Raw genomic sequence first — 22,500 nt, 5'->3', positions numbered from 1 at the left:
ACACACACACACACACACTTTTTTATATTAAGTCAAGTTTTGACTAAATATTTTAACATCGAGGGGGAATCGAAACGAGGGTCGTGGTGTATGTGCGTGTGTGTGTCTGTGTGTCTGTGTGTCTGTGTGTGTGTGTGTGTGTGTGTGTAGAGCGATTCAGACTAAACTACTGGACCGATCTTTATGAAATTTGACATGAGAGTTCCTGGGTATGAAATCCCCGAACGTTTTTTTCATTTTTTTGATAAATGTCTTTGATGACGTCATATCCGGCTTTTCGTGAAAGTTGAGGCGGCACTGTCACGCCCTCATTTTTCAACCAAATTGGTTCAAATTTTGGTCAAGTAATCTTCGACGAAGCCCGGGGTTCGGTATTGCATTTCAGCTTGGTGGCTTAAAAATTAATTAATGACTTTGGTCATTAAAAATCTGAAAATTGTAAAAAAAAATAAAAATTTATAAAACGATCCAAATTTACGTTTATCTTATTCTCCATCATTTGCTGATTCCAAAAACATATAAATATGTTATATTCGGATTAAAAACAAGCTCTGGAAATTAAATATATAAAAATTATTATCAAATTTTTTTTTTCGAAATCAATTTAAAAACACTTTCATCTTATTCCTTGTCGGTTCCTGATTCCAAAAATATATAGATATGATATGTTTGGATTAAAAACACGCTCAGAAAGTTAAAACGAAGAGAGGTACAGAAAAGCGTGCTATGCAGCATAGCGTAACCACTACCCCGCTCGCGCGCTCTTCTTGTCAATTTCACTGCCTATGAGCGGTGGACCACGAGTATACGGTCTTGCTGCGTTGCATTGCGTTCAGTTTCATTCTGTGAGTTCGACAGCTACTTGACTAAATATTGTATTTTCGCCTTACGCGACTTGTTCTGACTTTTTATAAGTTGATGGACACATGACTACCAACACAAAGTACAATGAATGATGTAACATTTAGCAAAGACATGTTTAACACAATTGTGGCTTTCGGATGTTTTACTTATATATTCATAAGCTTTGTGCCTTTTTACGTGCGTATGCGTGCGTGCATCTGTCGGTCTGTGTGCAGGTACTATGTCTACTGCTAGCAGCGCTATGCCTCACGCAAGGCATTGTACGAGCAGAGACTAAACACAGGCACCATCTACCTGTACCTGTAGCTCACTACCTGGCGACAACTCTGCTCACTGTTACTTATGTAAGTCTTTGTCTCCGTATGTGTATATGTGTATGTCTCTCTGTCTCTATTTATTTCATGCTTAAAACTTACCCTACGAATCGTAGATTTACCAACTTATACATATACAAGAAATATACATTCACATATAGAACAACATACATTTGGAATGGTTTTCGTTTTTGTCCAATATGATTTGATACAGCCTGGGTTCGAATTATGGCGTAGGTAGAGCACTTATATTGCTGTCAAGATCATACAAACAATGAGTAATAATGTGATAACGCGCGAGAAATAATATGACGTCATTAATCATCATTACAATTTATTACACTGTACATCATGTGTCGTCATTCCATTCTTTCCATACCATCCTGAAGAAGGCAGTTATGTGCCGAAATATTGATACAAAATACCTAACCTGGTTACTGGTGTGTGTGTTTTTTTTAAACAATGAGTAATACTTTTTTTCTTTCTTCTAATTCAGTGATGCTATGCAAACATTCAACCAACACTTCGGCTAGGATGTCATCAGTTGAGTTATATAAAACTAAAATTAAAACACACGAAGGGACTGGAGTGTAGACATTTCAATAATGGTAGCTGGCTTCTTATTCAGTCTGTGCCTTCAATGTCGACTAGTGGATTAAATAAATGACATCCAAAGGATAATCTTTGTTACGGATTTATAGACTGATTGACTGGTTAAACAAAAAAACAAAACGTATACTTTCTTTTTGTTCCAGGTATTCGCTGCAGTGCTAACCAGAATCTCGAGAAAAGCTCTTATTGTCTCCCCTTGTGTACTCTTCATGTTCTGGCTTGTGTCCCTTGTCGCCTACATCGTGCCATTTTATACCGCCATCATGGATCAGGTTTGATAACTTTTCTAATTGAACTAACAGTGTGCTGGCTTGTGTCCCTTGTCGCCTACATCGTGCCATTTTATACCGCCATCATGGATCAGGTTTGATAACTTTTCTAATTAAACTAACAGTGTGCTGGCTTGTGTCCCTTGTCGCCTACATCGTGCCATTTTATACCGCCATCATGGATCAGGTTTGATAACTCTTCTAATTAAACTAACAGTGTGCTGGCTTGTGTCCCTTGTCGCCTACATCGTGCCATTTTATACCGCCATCATGGATCAGGTTTGATAACTGTTCTAATTAAACTAACAGTGTGCTGGCTTGTGTCCCTTGTCGCCTACATCGTGCCATTTTATACCGCCATCATGGATCAGGTTTGATAACTGTTCTAATTAAACTAACAGTGTGCTGGCTTGTGTCCCTTGTCGCCTACATCGTGCCATTTTATACCGCCATCATGGATCAGGTTTGATAACTGTTCTAATTAAACTAACAGTGTGCTGGCTTGTGTCCCTTGTCGCCTACATCGTGCCATTTTATACCGCCATCATGGATCAGGTTTGATAACTGTTCTAATTAAACTAACAGTGTGCTGGCTTGTGTCCCTTGTCGCCTACATCGTGCCATTTTATACCGCCATCATGGATCAGGTTTGATAACTGTTCTAATTAAACTAACAGTGTGCTGGCTTGTGTCCCTTGTCGCCTACATCGTGCCATTTTATACCGCCATCATGGATCAGGTTTGATAACTGTTCTAATTAAACTAACAGTGTGCTGGCTTGTGTCCCTTGTCGCCTACATCGTGCCATTTTATACCGCCATCATGGATCAGGTTTGATAACTGTTCTAATTAAACTAACAGTGTGCTGGCTTGTGTCCCTTGTCGCCTACATCGTGCCATTTTATACCGCCATCATGGATCAGGTTTGATAACTGTTCTAATTAAACTAACAGTGTGCTGGCTTGTGTCCCTTGTCGCCTACATCGTGCCATTTTATACCGCCATCATGGATCAGGTTTGATAACTGTTCTAATTAAACTAACAGTGTGCTGGCTTGTGTCCCTTGTCGCCTACATCGTGCCATTTTATACCGCCATCATGGATCAGGTTTGATAACTGTTCTAATTAAACTAACAGTGTGCTGGCTTGTGTCCCTTGTCGCCTACATCGTGCCATTTTATACCGCCATCATGGATCAGGTTTGATAACTGTTCTAATTAAACTAACAGTGTGCTGGCTTGTGTCCCTTGTCGCCTACATCGTGCCATTTTATACCGCCATCATGGATCAGGTTTGATAACTGTTCTGATTAAACTAACAGTGTGCTGGCTTGTGTCCCTTGTCGCCTACATCGTGCCATTTTATACCGCCATCATGGATCAGGTTTGATAACTGTTCTAATTGAACTAGCAGTGTGCTGGCTTGTGTCCCTTGTCGCCTACATCGTGCCATTTTATACCGCCATCATGGATCAGGTTTGATAACTCTTCTAATTAAACTAACAGTGTGCTGGCTTGTGTCCCTTGTCGCCTACATCGTGCCATTTTATACCGCCATCATGGATCAGGTTTGATAACTTTTCTAATTAAACTAACAGTGTGCTGGCTTGTGTCCCTTGTCGCCTACATCGTGCCATTTTATACCGCCATCATGGATCAGGTTTGATAACTCTTCTAATTAAACTAACAGTGTGCTGAGTTGGGTCCCCTATTCTTTATAACATAAAGACCCTCCACCACGAAATGAGTCGCATGTCACCTCGCGCGCTTCTGCGCTAGGCTTAATGTAAGTCCAGGGAGTGTCTGGTAACAGTGTGAGGGTCACCTTAGTCACAGGCTTATAACTCAAACAGTTTTCGCTCTTTTCTAAAACGGGTTGCACCACTGGATAGAGCATAAACAACTCTTTAGGAAAATGTACAAAATATGAAAATCATGCAAAGGTGACATGACATCCCGTGGTGGAGGGTCACAATTATTATAGACATCTTCTTCTCAAACACAACGTGTGCTAGCTGTGACCAGTGCGCCTATTTCAGAGCATTTGGCTCTGTTTTAGGACCCCGATGGCAGGTCTCCGATTCTTCCTTTTCTCTTTCTTTTCGGTTCCCTTTCTCTTCCCTTTGCTTTCCTTTGCGCAGTGTGAGATCAAAATATCGCTGTGCAGCAAAGCAAATAAAGTTATGAAAAGCTTGTCGAAAAAGAGCTTACACAGTCTCACGACAATTTCAAAACAGGTAGGGGTGGAGTTGAATCATTTGTTTTGTTTGTTTGTTTGTTTGCTTAACGCCCAGCCGACCACGAAGGGCCATATCAGGGCGGTGCTGCTTTGACATATAACGTGCGCCACACACAAGACAGAAGTCGCAGCACAGGCTTTATGTCTCACCCAGTCACATTATTCTGACACCGGACCAACCAGTCCTAGCACTAACCCCATAATGCCAGACGCCAGGCGGAGCAGCCACTAGATTGCCAATTTTAAAGTCTTAGGTATGACCCGGCCGGGGTTCGAACCCACGACCTCCCGATCACGGGGCGGACGCCAGTTGAATCATGCTGATTGTGAATCCTGCTCTCTAGAATAGGCCATACCTAAAATAACATACCATACCTTTTTATCATGCTACATAAGAGAAAATAATTATGTACCCTGAGGTTTTTTTTGATCGTATATAATTATGTATTTCTGCTGCAGAAAACCGAAAATACTCACTTCATTCTCGTGTGTTCGACATTTGCAACACTATGCGTTCAGCTGATTCTCAACTGTTGTGGAGAGTCTTCTCTTCGTCAGTCAAGGTACCTTCAGTCAGATAAGGTATGATTTTTGTTGTTGCTGGGGATAGATGTTTGGGAATAATACATACGAGTGTTGATTTCATTGCAAAAGGCTTCTCAAGGTAGAGGGTTTTGTTACTGAGTGTTGGGCCAGAAAGGCATCTGCAATGCGGAATTAGCTATGTTCGTTCATTTTCACTCAGAGAGAGAGAGAGAGAAAGAGAGAGAGAGAGAGAGAGAGAGAGAGAGAGAGAGAGAGAGAGAGAGAGAGAGAGAGAGAGAGAGAGAGAGAGAGAGAGAGAGAGAGAGAGAGTGATATGTATCAATTCTATAATGTAAGCCCTTTATAAAGAACATCGATTGGAAGGCTAGATTTCTTGTATTATAGTTTTGTACTTTTTTTTCAGCCCCCAAGCCCAGAGGGGTTTGCTTCATTTCCATCCAAGATCACTTTTCATTGGATGAACAGGCAAGCATACGATATAGCAAATGAAACCACAATTAACTACATTTGCAATTGACACATTCCAGTTTCGACATGTTTGTTTTTTGCAAAAACATGACCTCACTTAATGGAAAGTTTCTGACGAATGAGTGATACAATGGAGATTGATTAAACGCTCAACATCTTATTCGAGGAATATCTGAATAAAGGCAATGCTAGTTTAAAAAAAAACACACTTGCGTAACACGTCAGCTACAATCGATACTGGCCTGTTAATTAAAGGCTTCTTTTTACTTTTTCAGTTTGATCTACCGAGGGTTTAAGCGCACTCTGACCCTGACCGACATCTGGGACTTGCCCCCGCAGTACAAAGGTCAAGCCGTCATTGCCAAGTTCCAGCACACCTTTGATAAATTGTGCAGGTGCGTCTACTCATTAATAGATTAACGGTACCAACCTACTTACCCAGTACATTATACTGTTTACCGCCACAGATCTAGTTCAGAATACCTACCTCCAATCACTCATTTCAACATCCAAACAACGAAGTAATCAAGTGCAAACCTAGAACAACATCACAATTAGGCATGCCATGCACAACTTTATTTTACATTGTGTTTATTTTCTCACCTGCACAGATCAAACAAACGAAATTCAGACGCAACAACAGTCGCCAGCAAAAGCAAACCCGAGAAAGCCACGTCAGAGAAGACACCACTGCTGCCAAAGTCATCGTCAAGGTCAAGCCAGGCACCAATGATGGCAAGGTCATCATCAAGGCCAGAGGCGAGAGAACGACTTCCAAGCACAGGCGATTCACCAGAGAGGACCAAACCTCAGCCAAAGAAACCCCTGTCTCTGTTTCGCTGCCTGGTGAAGGCGTTCTACTTCGAGCTGCTCGTCTCCAGTCTGATTCGAGTGGTTGGTGACTGCGTCCAGTTCGCTAACCCTGCTTTACTCAAGTGAGTGGTAAACTGATGGAGAGAGTCCATGGGCATGTGGTCGAGGTGTAGGAGACTGAGCAAATGAGCGAAGAGTTTGATTGAGGAAGTGAGGGAGCAAGCGAGGGAGTGAAGAAATGAGCGAGCAAACAATGGAATGTGAATAAGTGATACACAGATTCATAGACAATACTACATGGCTTGCTGTGTCCTACCAGATTTACACGAGTTGTTTTTTTAAATATTAAACTGCGAGCGAAAGCTAACTGTTCACTATTTGACTAGCAACGATCAAGTGTAAATCTGGTACGACACAGCGAGCCATGTAGTATTCTGTTTATCCTACATGTATACTGTCCTTACGTGTATTTTACTGAAAATGTCTTGCAGTCGAGGCAGCTAAATTGAAGACGCTTGTTTTGGAACCTCGATCTCTTCTAAAGCCTCGTGCAATCTATTACGTCAAAGCAAAGAAACGTCACTCTAAAAGTGTGGCGTGACGTGTTAGTTCTAAAGATTCATCGAGGGTAATTAGCGAGCGCAATTTTTGTTTCTATAATGACGTTTGTCTCGGTGACTTTGGCATCATAAGCAGTGGAAAAACAGGTCCCTGCCAGACTTCCTTGACATGACCTCATTTACATGATATACACACGTGTGATTTGAACGATTATTATCTCACGGGTGTCTCTCTCACGTATGTAGGATAAATAGCTGTATAACAGGAGTGGGTAAGCGACTAAGTGGACACATGAGTGGAAGAGGGAATAATTATATGGATGTGTGTGTGTGTGTGATTCCATTGTGAAGTTAGAACGGCTACAAATGGGCCCATATGTATCTAATCGAAAAAGTTAAAGGAGAAAGAAGAGCACTATATGATGGAATGGACAATATGCATGTATTTAATGAAGCCAGACTGGTTCATTGTTAAACGCCGTGCCTTAACAAAATACAGAATACAAAAAAGGCGTTATTACAACAGTTCATGTTCACACTCATATTGCTGTTAAACACGTATTTACTCGTTTAAAACAAGTCAAGAGCCAGCCGCTTTGAGGTCGCTTGATAGTAAGGAGTGCAAGTTAAAGTACTCTGTCATTTTGAGCAAACTGACTTGGAGTCAATGTATTTAAGTAAAATGCAACACAACGTAAAACATTTGAAAAGACGTTTTATCTGACTGACAGGTATCCATGGCTTCCCAAACTGTGCCTCCTTGCATCGTATAATCACTATTACAGCCGAAATCACGAACCAAAGTAACTAGCGATCCCTGAGTAATTCTTCTGCCTATATTCTATCAGTTCGCTGATCCAGTACCTGGAGAATAAGGAGAGGTACCCGGGGTGGTTCGGGTACACCCTGGTGGCTGGCTTCTTCGTCGTCACCTTCATCACCTCAATCTGTCTCAACCAGAACCTTTACCACGTCAACAACATCGGTATGAAGATCAAGACAGCGCTGGTCGCCACAGTCTACAGAAAGGTCAGTTTTCAGGGGGAAAATAACCACAACATTTTTAGCAAACACCTGCTTAGCTGCTTCTTCTTCTTCTTCTTCTTCTTCTTCTTCTTCTTCTTCTTCTTCTTCTTCTTCTTCTTCTTCTGCGTTCGTGGGCTGAAACTCCCACGTACACTCGTGTTTTTTGCACGAGTGGAATTTTACGTGTATGACCGTTTTCCCCCCGCCATTTAGGCAGCCATACGCCGCTTTCGGAGGAAGCATGCTGGGTATTTTCGTGTTTCTATAACCCACCGAACTCTGACATGGATTACATGATCTTTTTCGTGCGCACTTGGTCTTGTGCTTGCGTGTACACACGGGGGTGTTCGGACACTGAGGAGAGTCTACACACAAAGTTGACTCAAAAATGGGTTACGCTTTTAATGACAGACACTTTTAGTAGTATTAATCACGGAGGGTGGATTTCAGAACCGTTTCCCTTGAAGTGTGGTATAAGACAAGGTTGTCCATTTTCACCCCTGGCCTTTATATTGGCGGTGGAAATACTTGCCATTAAAATTAGGAAAAGTGATATAACGGGTGTTGAATTACCCTCAAAGGTGGGCGAGGAGAGTGCCCTAAAAATTAAACAGTTAGCAGACGATACAACAATATTGTTTCAGAACAGTGGTGATGTTTTTAAAGTTAAAGATATAATAATAAAGTTTGCAAAGTTTTCAGGACTGACCCTGAATGTTAATAAAACCAAAATAATGAAAATTGGACAGCATTGTGGTCAGCAAAAGTTGCCCTTTGAGTGCACAGAGAAGATTAAGATTTTAGGTATATATTTCGTAAATAATGATAGAGCAATAACTGTTGAACAGAATTGGGTATTAAGAGTTCAGAAGATTAAGAAGTTGATTAAGATATGGAGTCGACGAGATTTAAGGATTCACGGTAAAATTGTAATAATCAAATGTTTTTTTATTTCACAGCTAGTATTTGTGATGCAGACGATTGGATTGCCAGATCGGGTTTTGACAGAGTTAAATAGATTGTTTTATAAGTTTATTTGGCAGAGAAAGTGTTCGAATAAAAAAGCATTTGAAAAAGTGAAAAGAAAAGTAATGGAGAAAGAAATAAGTGAAGGTGGGTTGAAAATGCTAAATGTGCACAGGATGCAAGAGTCTTTTTATTTACAATGGGTCGGACGTTTGTATGAAGAGAAGGGAGCAAATTGGACGTTTATACCACTATGGTTTCTGGGACATGTTGTTTCAGGGTATGGTTGTTTTGATTTGAATGTTAAACCGAGTAAGGAATTGAATTTGACAATGATTGGAAGCCCATTTTGGATTGAAAATAAACATATTATTGTCCAGATGGATAAGCAATTGTTTGATGGTAGCCTGTATATGATAAAAATAAGCCAAATACGAAAAATGATAGAAAAGAAAAGTGTAGATACTGCTGTAGAAAAACCTTGTGTATATAATTTTTGGTTGAGGAAGTTTGGTGTACAAGTAGATAAGGAAATTTGGACACTTGCCCATGTTTCCAAAGAAGTGAGGTTAAGAGAATTGCAATGGAAAATCTTACATAACATATATCCAACAAATATTTTATTATGTAAAATGCAAGTCAGGGAGAATAACAGATGTTGTATTTGTTGGACGGAAGTTGATTTTGTTGAACATTTCTTTTATGAGTGCATACCGGTAAAGTTGTTTTGGACGAAGATAGAAAACTGGATAGAGGAAAAGGCTGGATTGAGGGTTAATTTAAAGATGCAGGATATAATATTTGGCTATCAAGACACAAGTTGTTGTAAAAAGATGAGAAATTTTGTAAATCACGTAATATTAATTGGGAAAATGTGTATTAGTATTTTTAGAAAGACAACTTGTCAGGGATCAGTGTTCGTAATTTTCGAGTTTCAAATATTAAGTAGAAAATTTGATTTGTAAATATAAGGAATATTTCCATTGTAAAGAGAAAATGTCCATGTCTCGTGAGTGTAATATACCTCTATGCTGGAGTTAAAAAAAGAAGAAAAAAGACCAATGAAGAAAGATGCTCACCGCCTATTTACAAGAAAAAAAGACAGAAAAAAAGAAAAAAAAAGGAAAAAAGAAAAAAGAAAGAAATAAGAGAGAAGAAAACAAGGAAGGGTTGAAGCAGCCTGCATGCAACTGAGGTAAAAAAAAACAAAAAAACAAAAAAAAAAAACTACGCTTCCGGCCGTAACCGGAAGCGGCGCTGTCGCGGACGACTGCTGAAGTAGGTAAAGGCTCGAACCAGAAGAAAAAAAAAAAAAAAAAAAGAAGAAAAAAAAAAAAAAAAAAAAAAAAGACTCTGAGAAATAAATCTCTCGCCGAACGTGGGGACGAACTCACGCTGACAGCGGCCAACTTACTGGATACAAATCTAGCGCGCTACCGACTGAGCTACACCCCCGCCCTAGCTTAGCTGCTAAACGAATGTATTAAAACTGAACTTTTTCTTCGACGCGTGTAACCTGTCTGTCAGCCATTAAAACAAACAAACAAACAAACAAACAAACAGAAAAACAAACACGCAACCAAACACATTTTAGTATGCACACTATAGCATGGACTGGCGCACTGATGAACAAAATGACCAGAGAGTTTTTAATTAGCTATTCAAATGCCTCGCAATGCTGGCTGATTTCTGTAATTGTATTATATTGTTGTTCAGGCTCTCAACATGAGTAACGAGGGGCGGAGACAGTACACCAGTGGAGCCATCGTCAACTTCATGGCCGTGGACTGTCAGAAAATGCAGACTGTCACCACTCAGGTGTGGGTGCTGCTTGCAGCTCCATTACAGGTGGGACTTTCATAAAAAAAATACTTAAGCTGCTGTATTGTAACCATGTGTCTTACACACACATCAACTGAAAAGGAATGCATTGCTATTGTCTCCGAAAAATAATATTTCCAAATGGTAAGTTTTGAATGGTTGAATTCAAAATTATCCAATTTCTTAAATCCGACTATCATCGCATTGCAAAATTCTCAAAACTGGTGTGGTTTCAAGTGTAAAAATGCAAATCAAAAATAATATTCACCATCTTCTACTGTTTAAAGCAATGCATTGTGGGAGTTGATGCTGTTTCTTCTCACCCACAACAGCCAGACAGGTTTAATTTATGGACTTCTCAAAACACAATCTTGCCTAACATCATCATTCTGTGGTTTCTTTTTAAATGTGCAGCGTCGTAGAAATTGAGGATGTGTTGGTATCTCTTCCCCCACCAGATTTCGTTGGCTTTCTACTTTCTGAACGATAAGCTGGGAGCGTCGTTTCTGGTCGGTGTAGGCATCATTATACTGTTGATCCCTGTCAACATCAAGATATCCATCGCTGCTCGTCAGTACCAGGCTCAACAGCTTGTCCTCAAAGACCAGAGGCTGAAGATGATCAGTGAAGTCCTTGGTGGCATGAAGGTAGGGGTGTTGCGCGCGTGTTGCTTGGAAGGTGGGGATGCGGAGTCAGTAATTAGTCAATAGTTAGATGTGTAATTGTGTACATGTGGGTGGGGGTGGGGGTGGTAGACCGGGTGTGTGTGTGGGGTGGGGGGGAGGTCGTGTGTGTGTGTGTGTGTGTGTGTGTGTGTGTGTGTGTGTGTGTGTGTGTGTGTGTGATCGTTTTTGTGTGCGTGTCTACGTGTCTTTTCTGTGTTTGTCTGTGTCTGTCTATATCTGTCTGTTTCTGTCGGTGTGAGCCATGTGCACAAAAAAGAAAACCATGATGTCACACATGTACCCCCCCCCCCCCCAGCCCAGTCACGAAGGAGGACAGAGCCACACAGTCACGCACTCGTTCAGTATTCCACCCACTCAAGCGTCCAACCTCTCAATTTCTCAGTATAATTTTCAGCTCAATCGCCAATTTGTCACGGGAATCTTCCCAATCTAGCTAGCTGTTCCTTGCCCGATCGCTTCATAAGTAAGAACTTACAAACGTATCAAGTTACAGACATCTTGACTCCCCAAATCTGTCAGATGACGCTTGGTGAACTATATGAGTAATTCCTTGAATGACTTGCAGGTGATCAAGCTGAGTGCGTGGGAAGAGTCGTTCTACAAGCGTGTGACAGAGATACGTGACGAGGAGGTACGCTGTCTGAAGAAGGTGGCTTTGTTCACCACCATCACTGTCTTCACCTGGATCTGCTCCCCCATCCTGGTGAGTTTGGGTGCCACAAACAATTAGGACACAGACTGAGATGCTGCAAGATGTGGTTTCTGGTCAGAGCTCTCGCCTGTCCCGCAGTTAGGCTAGGTTCTGTCACACACTATTCAATGTGTTTGGGTGTTTTTCATTTGCGTGTGTACATTGTGGACAAAATACCACCACCAGGCAGACCTCTTTTGGAGAACATGTTTCTATCTGTATTTGTGAATTTATTTTCTTTGTTTCTTTCTATATTTTTTGTGTTCGTTCATTGAATTATATCTAGCCTTCTTTCTTTATGTTAGGTGACGATGGGAACACTGCTGACATACACGTTTGTCTCGGAGAAAGGCTACTTGGATCCTGCGACAGCCTTTGTGTCCATGTCTCTCTTCAACATCCTCAAACAGCCCATCAACCAGCTGCCAGAATGTATCTCTGAGCTTGTGCAGGTGGGTGTATGGGCATGGGGTTTTGGGGGAGGGGTAGTGGGTTAGTGCTGCTGTTGACATACAAGGACTGGGTGGCCGAGTGGTAACGCACTTGCGCTCGGAATCGAGAGGTTGCGTGTTCGACCCTGGGTCGGGCCGCTATTTTCTCCCCCCATTCCTAACCTAGGTGGTGGGTTCAAGTGCTAGTCTTTCGGATGAGACGAAAAACCGAGGTCCCGTGTACACTACATTGGGGTGTGCACGTTAAAGATCCCACGATTGACAAAAGGGTCTTTCCTGGCAAAATTGTATAGACATATATAAAAAATGTCCACCAAATACCCGTGTGACTTGGAATAATAGGCCGTGAAAAGTATATACTCGCCTAACACGCTTGAGATTTACTGGCCGATGTGAATGCGTGATATATTGTGTAAAAAATTCCATCTCACACGGCATATTGTAAACGCCATGAGCCTCCCTCTGGGAGGGTATGTGCGTAGAAATACTCACAAATAAATAAATAATGTTCGGGCAAACGGTTTTAAGGTGGGGAGAGGGGGGTTGGGGTGGGTGTCGTTCAAATAGGGATGTTTCAAAGAAAGTGATGGACTAAGAGGCCTAAACCAGAATGAAAGGATAGAGACGTCTGTTGCAAGGGCTGTGCTTTTACAAAATGTCCATGGACGAGGCAACCATTTTAATGTATAATCCTGTTCCTTGCAGAGACAACCTCTTATAGAGATGGGGGGTGGGGGGATGTGTGTGTATATATGCACAATCGTTTATTTGACTATTGTAAAGTTACTATGAAGGGTAGGTTCCAGAAATCTGTTGCAGCTTTACATCCACTACTGAAGTTGAATGTGTTATTGTGTTTTTGTGTTTGACAGAGCCACGTTTCCCTGAAAAGACTAGGGAACTTCCTGTCCTGTGAAGAACTGAACCCGTCAGACATTTGTCGCGACGCTGAGGACGGTAGGATTCATCCGTTTATCCCTGAGTTTGTAGTGTTTGTTTTTACATCTCCCGATTTTGTTCAGCTAAACTGTGTTTTTTTTCTCAATTTTCTCTTCTTTGGAACGCACGTTGTTTGCGTCATTTTCTCGACCTGTTTATTTATGCATGTAGCCCTTCTGCATGTCCCTCCGTTGACCTCTCTGTCTTTCCGTCTATGTGTCTACCTTCCTATTCTTAAAACAACTCGGTTTTGTTTGTATAGTGGTCTACCCGTCCTGCAATTTCGGTTTCAAAAAAATCGAATGTTCTGGTAGTGGCTAAAACGACGAACCAGCATTAACCCATGCGATTCGACGTGCGCTGTTTTATTTTGTCGTGTTGATCCTTTTTTGTCGGCGTTTCAGGAATCTATCAGTCCTCGAAAAAACGTGACAGCCGATCTATCGCTAATTCTTTGACGTCGTATCCGTTGTACCGCATATGCATTCAATCAACACTTCTCTTGTGATAAAAGTTCTATCCTCCACCAGGTGTGGCCTTGTGTATGAAGAACGGAACTTTAAGCTGGGACCGCAGCCTGCCCCCGGCTCTAAGTCGGTGAGTATTACCAATTGAACTTGAGATAATAGACTGCAGCCCTTCTGTTAAAATCTTGAATCGCACTGTCAAGGTAAGAATGATGTGTGCTGTAAACAACATTTTCTTTCTCGGTTTCAACCTCACAGTATCAAACAAAAAGTGTACGTAATGTTTTGGTCGTGACAACATAGCACATACAAATACAGAAACATTGTCGAAGCAAATCCACATGCAGACTTAACTTCTGCGGCAAAAACAAAACAAAACGAAAATTCTACCTCTGCATCTCTCCAACGATGACAACATAACTTTAGCATGCCAAAACCTGTTAGAATTAAATGTATTTAAATGTTTGCTTTTCTTAAAAAGAACGTATCCTATCAGCAACATATGTATTTAGAAACACATGGCTTTTGTGCTCAGATTACTTAACAAAAGGAAGACAGAAAAAGTCTTAAATCTGTTGCCATTAGAATCGTACATGTTTTACTCAAAGAAACCAGCTTGTTGTTGTACTGTAGCCACCAGCATTTTCCAGTTTAGTCATCAGCTTGTTCAATGGCTGACTCTAACTGGATCCTGACAAAATAAACGCTCCCTAGAACAGCTGACTACACTCGCACCATTGGTGACATGTTTCAGGATCAACCTGGAAGTCCGGGAGAGACAACTTGTGGCGGTGGTGGGGCCGGTGGGGGCGGGGAAGTCGTCGTTGTTGTCGGCCTTCCTCGGGGAGATGAGAAAGCTGAAGGGCAATGTGTGGGTGAGGGTGAGTGTGTCTGAACAGATCTGCATGGCAGTGTTGTCATTAATGACATCTCTTACGCCAAAATCGCAAAACTGAGTCCGAGAGTACGTCACGATACAAATAATGACGCAAACAAAATGTCTGTTTATTTTTGCATGAATGTCTCCAGGGAAATGACAAAGAGTTTCGAGAATGAAGTTGTTCTCATTGAATACGTCATATGAACTCTGGAAAAATGACTCGTAGAGTCATCGCTAGGCTCAGCATGTCTCGGATTAGCAGGTAATTAAGCTTGAGCAACTTTTCTGCTGGTGTCTTGAGTACACTAAACCGTGGTCAGGTATTCGAAAGGGCGCAAGTATTTATATCGAAAAAAAAGTTCTTGGGGTAAAGGCAGACACGGGGCCAACAACACGACTTGCAACTATTGACTACGATGTAGATTTTGCCTGAGTTAGGGGATGCTGGGTGGAGGGCTATTTTAAATTGTTTGGTGTCGTTTCATTGTTGACAATATTCCCATTCTTAAAAGCATGGGCCAAAGTCTGTATTGTTGTATCAGCTTAGTCGTGCTTCCTAAATCATATGTGTACATATATTTATAAATTAACTGATTGACTGGTGATTATAAGTGTATCTGTATTTCTTGGGGGCTGAGTGATTAAGTGAGTGAGTGAGTGAGTGAGTGAGTAAGCAAGCGAGCAAATGAATGAGTGAGTGAGTGTGTAAGTGATTGGGTGAGTGAGTAAGTGAGGGAGTGAGTGAGTGATTGAGTGAGTGAGTGAGTGAGTGAGTGTATGACTGAGTGACTAAGCCATAAGCTCCTATCTCTATCAGCTAATCTTTAACTACATGTCTTCACTGCCGTCGATCACAGGGCTCCGTAGCTTACGTGCCTCAACAAGCGTGGATCCAGAACCGGCCCTTGAGGGACTGCGTGCTGTTTGACAGCCCCATGGACTACAAGAGGTACCGCAAGATCGTCAGGTCCTGTGCCCTCAAACCCGACATTGAGACCTTTCCTGCTGGGGACCTCACGGAGATTGGAGAGAAGGTATGCTAATTATGAATGGTTTATGTGAGTTCAATGGCATGTGGTTGTTAGACTATGTTTTGTTCTTGGAAGTTTCTTTTTCTATTTGTTATTTTGTCGATAGGTCGGGACTGCTCTTTTGTAAGTTGTGTGTGATTTCCAGTTAACATGTTTGAGCTGTTGATTCTACAGTACAGGAAATATCTTTATCCCACTAATCACGATAAAGACGCATGCACGTTTACTTAAAACACAAAATTAGCTGACAGGGCATCAACTTGGGAGGGGATCAGAAGTTAGAAGTGCGGTACTTCAGGGTTGTGGTGCACATGTATGCAAATATATCAAACATTAAATATATCAAACATTAAATATATCAAACATTAAATATATCAAACATTAAATATATCAAACATTAAATATATCAAACATTAAATATATCAAAGGACATCACCTGAACAGACGTCAAAAGCTGCGCGTGAATCTATTACGTGCGATGACTTAACACTGTGACGTGTACATGTCGGTAAAAACAACAACAACATATATTTATGTATTACCCTCATCAAGATGCAAATATATGTAAATGTATGCACATTATTGCACTGTCACTTCAGGGCATCAACCTGAGTGGAGGTCAGAAGCTGCGCGTGAGCCTGGCGCGTGCCGTGTACCAGGACTGTGACGTGTACCTGCTGGACGATCCCCTGTCCGCCGTGGACAGTCACGTGGGCAAACACATCTTCAGGAAGGTCATCAGTGCCTCTGGCTTGCTCAAGAACAAGGCAAGGATGAGTATTTGATCTGTCCATAGCATTCGTGGTAGTGGTAGAATGGCCCAATGTTACACTTATCAGCCATTGAGTTTCTTCGTCTGCGTTCGTGGGTAGAAACTCCTTCGTAAAGTATTGTCTTTTGCACAAGTGGGCTTTTACCTGTATGATCGTGTTTACCCTTTCCATTTAGGCAGCCGATTTCGTAGGATGCATGCATATGTTTGTGTGTGTTTCATGGAAGGGTATCAGTCATGTGTTATAGAGTACACACTCTCAGACTATCGTAAAACATAGCCATCGTTACGTAAGCAAAACTGCCGTTCTCGTTTCTGAGTTACGCACTTTTCAGCACAGGCCGCTGCTTTAATACAGGAAGACTTGTTTGGAGATTGTGAAAGTATGCACACGATTTTGTTATGCAGTTGTGTTGATCGAAAACGTTGCTGCTAGCTCTTTACGTCTGGCTTTCCCGCTGTCAACCACTCGAGAAAGGCAGTTTGCATTGTATAACTAAAGTGAAAAAGGCAGATTGTTTAGAAACCAAAGAAGATATTTTAGTTTGTTTCATGACACCAAAACGTGACATTGGCATGTATCTTATGAGCGTGACGATGTTGTGTTCCAATCGTACAGACACGTGTGATGGTGACGATGTTGTGTTCCAATCGTACAGACACGAGTGATGGTGACGCGATGTTGTGTTCCAATCGTACAGACGCGCGTGATGGTGACGCACGGGATCCACTGGTTGCCGATGTGTGACAGTATCGTGGTGATGGACCAGGGGCACATCGTGCAGACAGGCACGTACGAACAGCTGCTGAAGCACGACGGACCTTTCGCTCAGTACCTCAAGACCCATCTCCGTCAGGACACGGACGATCTGGACCCTGAAAGTAAGTAGGTGTATAGAGGTTTGAACTTACAGCTACTTGTAAGTTACTTTTGACAGGATTGCTTGCCTGTTCGTTGCAAGCAAATATTTGTGTACACAGTATGCCCTGCATTTCAATCAATGAGTCTTATATCGCGCATATTCCGTGGGTACAGTTCTAGGCGCTCTGCAGTGATGCCGTGTGAGATGTAATTTTATACGGCCAGTAGATTGCAGCCATTTCGGCGCATATTTACCTTTCACGGCCTATTATTCCAAGTCACACGGGTATAGGTAGACAATTATTAACTGTGCCTAAGCAATTTTGCCAGGAAAGACCCTTTTGTCAATCGTGGGATCTTTAACGTGCACACCCAATGTAGTGTACACGGGGGGAGGTTCGGACACCGAAGAGAGTCTGCACACAAAGTTGACTCTGTGAAATAAATTTCCGCCGAACCTGGGATCGAACTCACGCTGACAGCGGCCAACTGAATACAAATCCAGCGCGCTACCAACTGAGCTATATCCCCTGCATTTACTGACATTGCCAACTTACAATGTGCCCTTCATGTATATTATATATTATTATATGAAGTCTTATATCGCGCGCGTATCTCCAGACTCGGACTCAAGGCGCAGGGATCTATTTATGCCGTGTGAGATGGAATGTTGTACACAATACATCACGCATTCACATCGACCAGCAGATCGCAGCCATTTCGGCGCATATCCTACTTTTCACGGCCTATTATTCCAAGTCACACTGGTATTTTGGTGGACATTTTTTATCTATGCCTATACACTTTTGCCAGGAAAGACCCTTTTGTCAATCGTGGGATCTTTAACGTGCACACCTCAATGTAGTGTACACAAAGAGACCTAGGTTTTTCGTCTCATCCGAAAGTCACCACACACGCGCACATTGTTTGTCTGTCGTTGTCGTTGTTCTTCTTCCCGTTAAAGCAAGTTACCAAAGTAACGTCAGCCGATGTCCTACATGTAGTGACATGGTTAAACATTGCTCTTTGATAAATGGACAATTGTTAGACACTTTTTACACAAAATCAAGAGGCGGCCGCTTGGGTATCAACGAGCGTATTGCGCGCACTCTTTAGGAAGCTGTTGCTTTATCCTGTTTTCAAGGGGAATTCATCAGTTCGGTGTATATGTTCTGCGCGAGGTTAGAATCCGGTTCCATTCTAGAATGGACCGGGTCCAGGTTGGAATTCCAACCCTGCGCAAGTACAGAGGTGCCATTCTAGAATGGTACATGCGTGAAGCATCGCGAGAGTGAATAAAGGGGGCCGTAATGTTTGTAGGTAAGACAGAGTTGTCTTCCCTTGAATTATCTCCACCTGCACCTTCCCTTTGATAAAATGGGGCTGATTTGTCTACCCCTGAAAAAAATCCTTTGGCGATCTTGCGATGTCATGTCATGTCAAGAAAGTTGACACTCCTGAGTACGCAATAAACAAAGGCAGACCATAGCAAGGGGGACTACCAGGGCGGTAATGTTTGCATGTCAGTCGTTTTTTGTGATGAGAGCCGGTTGCGGCCGCTTGCAATGTCAGCGCTGTCTCCCTCTCGAAAATGTTCGGTTTTTTGACAATTTTTTTGACAGACAGACAGACAGACGGTCAGACCGACTAACCGACAGACAGACCAACAGAAGGACAGAGTGAGTTATAGAGCTGTTGTCACAGGTTTAAAAAAAGTTGACATTAACAAAAACAGAAATCAACAACAACTTTTGTCTGGTTTTATAATATTATGGGAAAACATTGAAAGCAATTCATAGTAGTAGTACTACCACAACAAATACTCTCAAAGTGGAATTCCATGCCTAAAAGTTTGACAGTTTTTATTTAATCTATCAGAATTCCTACCTTCCAAACTGTGATATGCCCACGTTTCAAACTCCTACAACCCTGCATTAGCCTACTACTACACAAAAGAACAAAGTTCCAAGAATTATATCCTGGTGCACAAATTTTATTTGTAGAGGAAGTACCAATCATTCAAGAGAGTTCACTTGATTTACAAATGGATTGGAGGTCTGTCATTTCCAAGCAACTGAATTGTAGCTTAAAATCAGTGAATACCCTTTATTTCTGACCAAGCCTCATTGCCATGACAGTCAATTAATATTTCTCTCCAAAATCACAACATTATACCATGTCATACTTTCAAATAACCTCTAATTGCCCTTGAAAAAAATTCAGGCTCCTGACGTTCTCAGTGCCCAGTGACGGCAGAGATTGACGAATTGCAATTCAACCGTGTAGCAAGATGACACCACTTGAGCCAGAGGTCAACTAATGATTAGTAATGACATTCCAATTCACAGCATCTTGATTGACAAGCTTGATTTTCCGTAATAACTGTGGAAAGTCAGAATTTTCAAAAATTTTCCCTGAAAAGCATAAATACTCGAAGCTCAGCGTTCACAAATGAATCAAATGAAAGAATGAAATCGATGATTAGATGCCACAAGACCTTATGTCGAAATACAAACGCCAGTTATGGGATGATATGTCATTTTGGAGAAAACAGAGACGATTTTCTACAGAAACTAGCCTCGCCTTTGCCGATTTTCGTGGGGCCCCTTCGTTGTGGTCGGCGCTCATAACAAGGGGTTTGCTATGGCTGCGAGTCTTGTGGTCAAAGCAGCACCGTTCTTAAGAGGCGCATGCCTGATAGAACGTTAAAGCTAGTTTAAAAAAAAAGAAAAAAAAAGAAAAAAAAAAGCCTTTCCCTCGCTCAAACTATATAGTCATATTATATATCGATACAAAGCTAAAGACTTTATCTTCACAATTCAGAAGACCAACTTCATGTATATGAATAAGATTAAAAGTTACAAGCGAGATCGGCAAAACACTGTCAGTCCGGAAATTTCCGTTCGTAGCGATCAGTGCTGAGTGTCTCTCAAAATCGTAATCACTTTCAGAACATCACAATCCCAATTCACGATGTCTTTGAGTAAAGTGTAAAAAACCCGAGAAAAAAACCCAACCAAACACACAAAAAACAAAAACAAACAGAAAATCCACATTTGTGGCTTTGGCTGTGTGATAGTCTAACTGAAATGACTATTCCAACTTGGACCCAAATTCCAACCTTGCGCACGGCCGATTCTAGAATGGACCAGCAACAAGGGTACTATTCTAGAATGGCACCCCTGTACTTGCGCAGGTTTAGAATTCCAACTTGGACCCGGTCCATTCTAGAATGGAACCGGATTCTAACTTCGCGCAGAACATATGCAACACAGGTACATAATCAGTACTAACATATTTGTGTTTATCTTCACTTTTATATGACTACATTACTAACCCAACATTAAGGCTAGTGTGTAGCTCATTGTACTTCGCCACATTTAAGTACTCTAACTTCCAGTTCAGAAGATACTTGGGCAGATGCACGTCAGAGTGGAGGGCATTACGTCAGACGGGATGACGTCAGCGGATGAAGATGACTTCAGGATAAAGAAAAAATCATCAAGGTAGGCTTAATTGTTTCTCAATTATAAAGTGTGTGTGTGTGTGTGTGTGTGTGTGTGTGTGTGTGTGTGTGTGTGTGTGTGTGTGTATGTGTGTGTGTGTGTGTTTGTGTGTGTGTGTCTGTGTGTGTGTCTGTGTGTGTGTTAGTGTTAGTGTGTGTGTGTGTGTGTGTGTGTGTGTGTGTGTTAATGTGCGCGTGTGTGTGTGTGTGTGTGTGTGTTAGTGTGTGTATGTGTGTGTGGGTGTGTGTGTGGGTGTGTGTGGGAGCGAACGATAGTGTCAATTTATCTTTCAGCAATTAAGTCGTCTCGAAGCATCAAAAACAGAACCAAAGCAAACACACAAATTCCAAGATGAAACAAAATACAGTCCACTAAATTACTATCCGGTTTACTGATGATAATATGTTTCTGAATCATGTTGATAGTTTGCGGCTGTGAAGGATCCCCTAAGCAACCAGGTATTTGCCATCGATGCCATGACAAACCTAAAACAATAAAGATAAAGTCAATGGAAACCAGAATATCAGAATACCAAAAACCATCACAGAGTTCGTAAGCTCTAAACATGTAACACTTCTTATTATTTATTTTTATTTTTTATTTTTCCCCTTACACTTGTTCCTTGTCCCGTTGTGCTCTCACATCGCCCCGTCCCTGCATTCGCTGCTCCATCCACATCTGAATTTCGTTCCGCTGCCAGACCTGTCGATTTTACAGACGCTCCTGGGAGGGATGTCGGGTCGTTGCGGTAGGCTACCCTCGGAAGTTGACACTGCACTTCTGCTGAGTCACTTCGACGGTGTTCAGTAGTGGGTCTGTCCCGAGCTAACGGACTCAGCCTACTACCTACTATGACTTTACAAACGACATTGACTGCTAAGTCGCGGAGCCAGACTAAGTGAGCGTTCCCTCCAGAGAGCAGACCGCCATCACGTCCCTCCGTCGACCCCCCAGAATGTCACACGTTGAAGACTGACAGCGGAAGTACTATTCAGGGAAGGATGGAACAGGAACAATGAGACCAAGGTCACCATGAGAGCTCCGGGCATGAAGGGCCACAAGAGCAAGAACATTTTATAATTTTGGATGATTAATGAGATGAGGATGATTATAATGATGCTTTTGATTTCCAATTTAGTGTTTGAGACTACGTGACAGGGCAGCACTCTACGCTTACTGTCATAATATATCCTGGCGTCAACCAGGCCCGAGAACTGCCGCACCTGCGGTGTTGGTCAGGTATACACTACCCGAGCACCCTCAAAGTCGCATTCGTTACGTGAATGACACTCAACTGTGTGATCCCAGCCTCCCCATAGGAACCATAGCACTTCCACTCTGGGTAGGAGCTGACCGTAGCCCGAAAAACCCACATGACCCTGATGGGATTCGAACCCACGACCTCTCGGCCCGCAGCCCGATGCGCTAACCACTGCGCTACAGGGGCCGGTTATTATTTATTTATTTGCTTTTTATTTATCTATCTATTTATTTGTTTATTCATTTCGTTTTCAGACCAAGGGAGAGAGCTGCACATGCGTCAGGAAAGGGAGGTCATCCCGGGGACAGTGATCAAGGTCGACAACTGGTGCAAGAAGAGCGCACTCAGACAGGCAGAGTAAGTCGCGCTGCGAGGACATCCACTATTTTTAGTTTCTTTATTTATTTGGTGTTTAACGTCGTTTTCAACCACGAAGGTTATATCGCGACGGCCACT

The 22,500-nt window shown here is 42.1% G+C and overlaps 2 protein-coding genes across 2 annotated transcripts in view; both read left to right on the top strand.

Annotated features, from left to right (window-relative positions):
• LOC138973988 (multidrug resistance-associated protein 1-like) overlaps positions 1–2,068 on the top strand; it is a gene marked incomplete at its 5' end in the record, with an annotated part of 3,956 nt that extends 1,888 nt beyond the window's left edge. The window contains 2 exon segments of the mRNA XM_070346677.1: positions 1,080–1,208; positions 1,934–2,068. Of these exon segments, the coding sequence (XP_070202778.1) occupies positions 1,080–1,208; positions 1,934–2,068 (264 nt within the window).
• A 3,523-nt stretch (positions 2,069–5,591) lies between these two features.
• The window catches only part of LOC138973984 (multidrug resistance-associated protein 1-like), a 33,840-nt gene continuing 16,931 nt past the window's right edge, over positions 5,592–22,500 (top strand). Inside the window, exons 1-16 of the mRNA XM_070346674.1 lie at positions 5,592–5,706; positions 5,923–6,246; positions 7,533–7,713; positions 10,393–10,524; positions 10,956–11,144; positions 11,749–11,886; positions 12,180–12,326; positions 13,199–13,283; positions 13,796–13,862; positions 14,487–14,613; positions 15,470–15,646; positions 16,243–16,420; positions 16,824–16,840; positions 17,117–17,297; positions 20,678–20,783; positions 22,299–22,401. Of these exons, the coding sequence (XP_070202775.1) occupies positions 6,041–6,246; positions 7,533–7,713; positions 10,393–10,524; positions 10,956–11,144; positions 11,749–11,886; positions 12,180–12,326; positions 13,199–13,283; positions 13,796–13,862; positions 14,487–14,613; positions 15,470–15,646; positions 16,243–16,420; positions 16,824–16,840; positions 17,117–17,297; positions 20,678–20,783; positions 22,299–22,401 (2,034 nt within the window). The 5' untranslated portion in view covers positions 5,592–5,706; positions 5,923–6,040. The remainder of the gene's footprint in view (positions 5,707–5,922; positions 6,247–7,532; positions 7,714–10,392; positions 10,525–10,955; positions 11,145–11,748; positions 11,887–12,179; positions 12,327–13,198; positions 13,284–13,795; positions 13,863–14,486; positions 14,614–15,469; positions 15,647–16,242; positions 16,421–16,823; positions 16,841–17,116; positions 17,298–20,677; positions 20,784–22,298; positions 22,402–22,500) is intronic.

This window comes from Littorina saxatilis, linkage group LG8 (assembly GCF_037325665.1).
Source record: "Littorina saxatilis isolate snail1 linkage group LG8, US_GU_Lsax_2.0, whole genome shotgun sequence".
In the NCBI taxonomy this organism is placed as follows: Eukaryota; Metazoa; Mollusca; class Gastropoda; order Littorinimorpha; family Littorinidae; genus Littorina; species Littorina saxatilis.
This window is presented reverse-complemented; position numbering and strand designations above follow the sequence as displayed.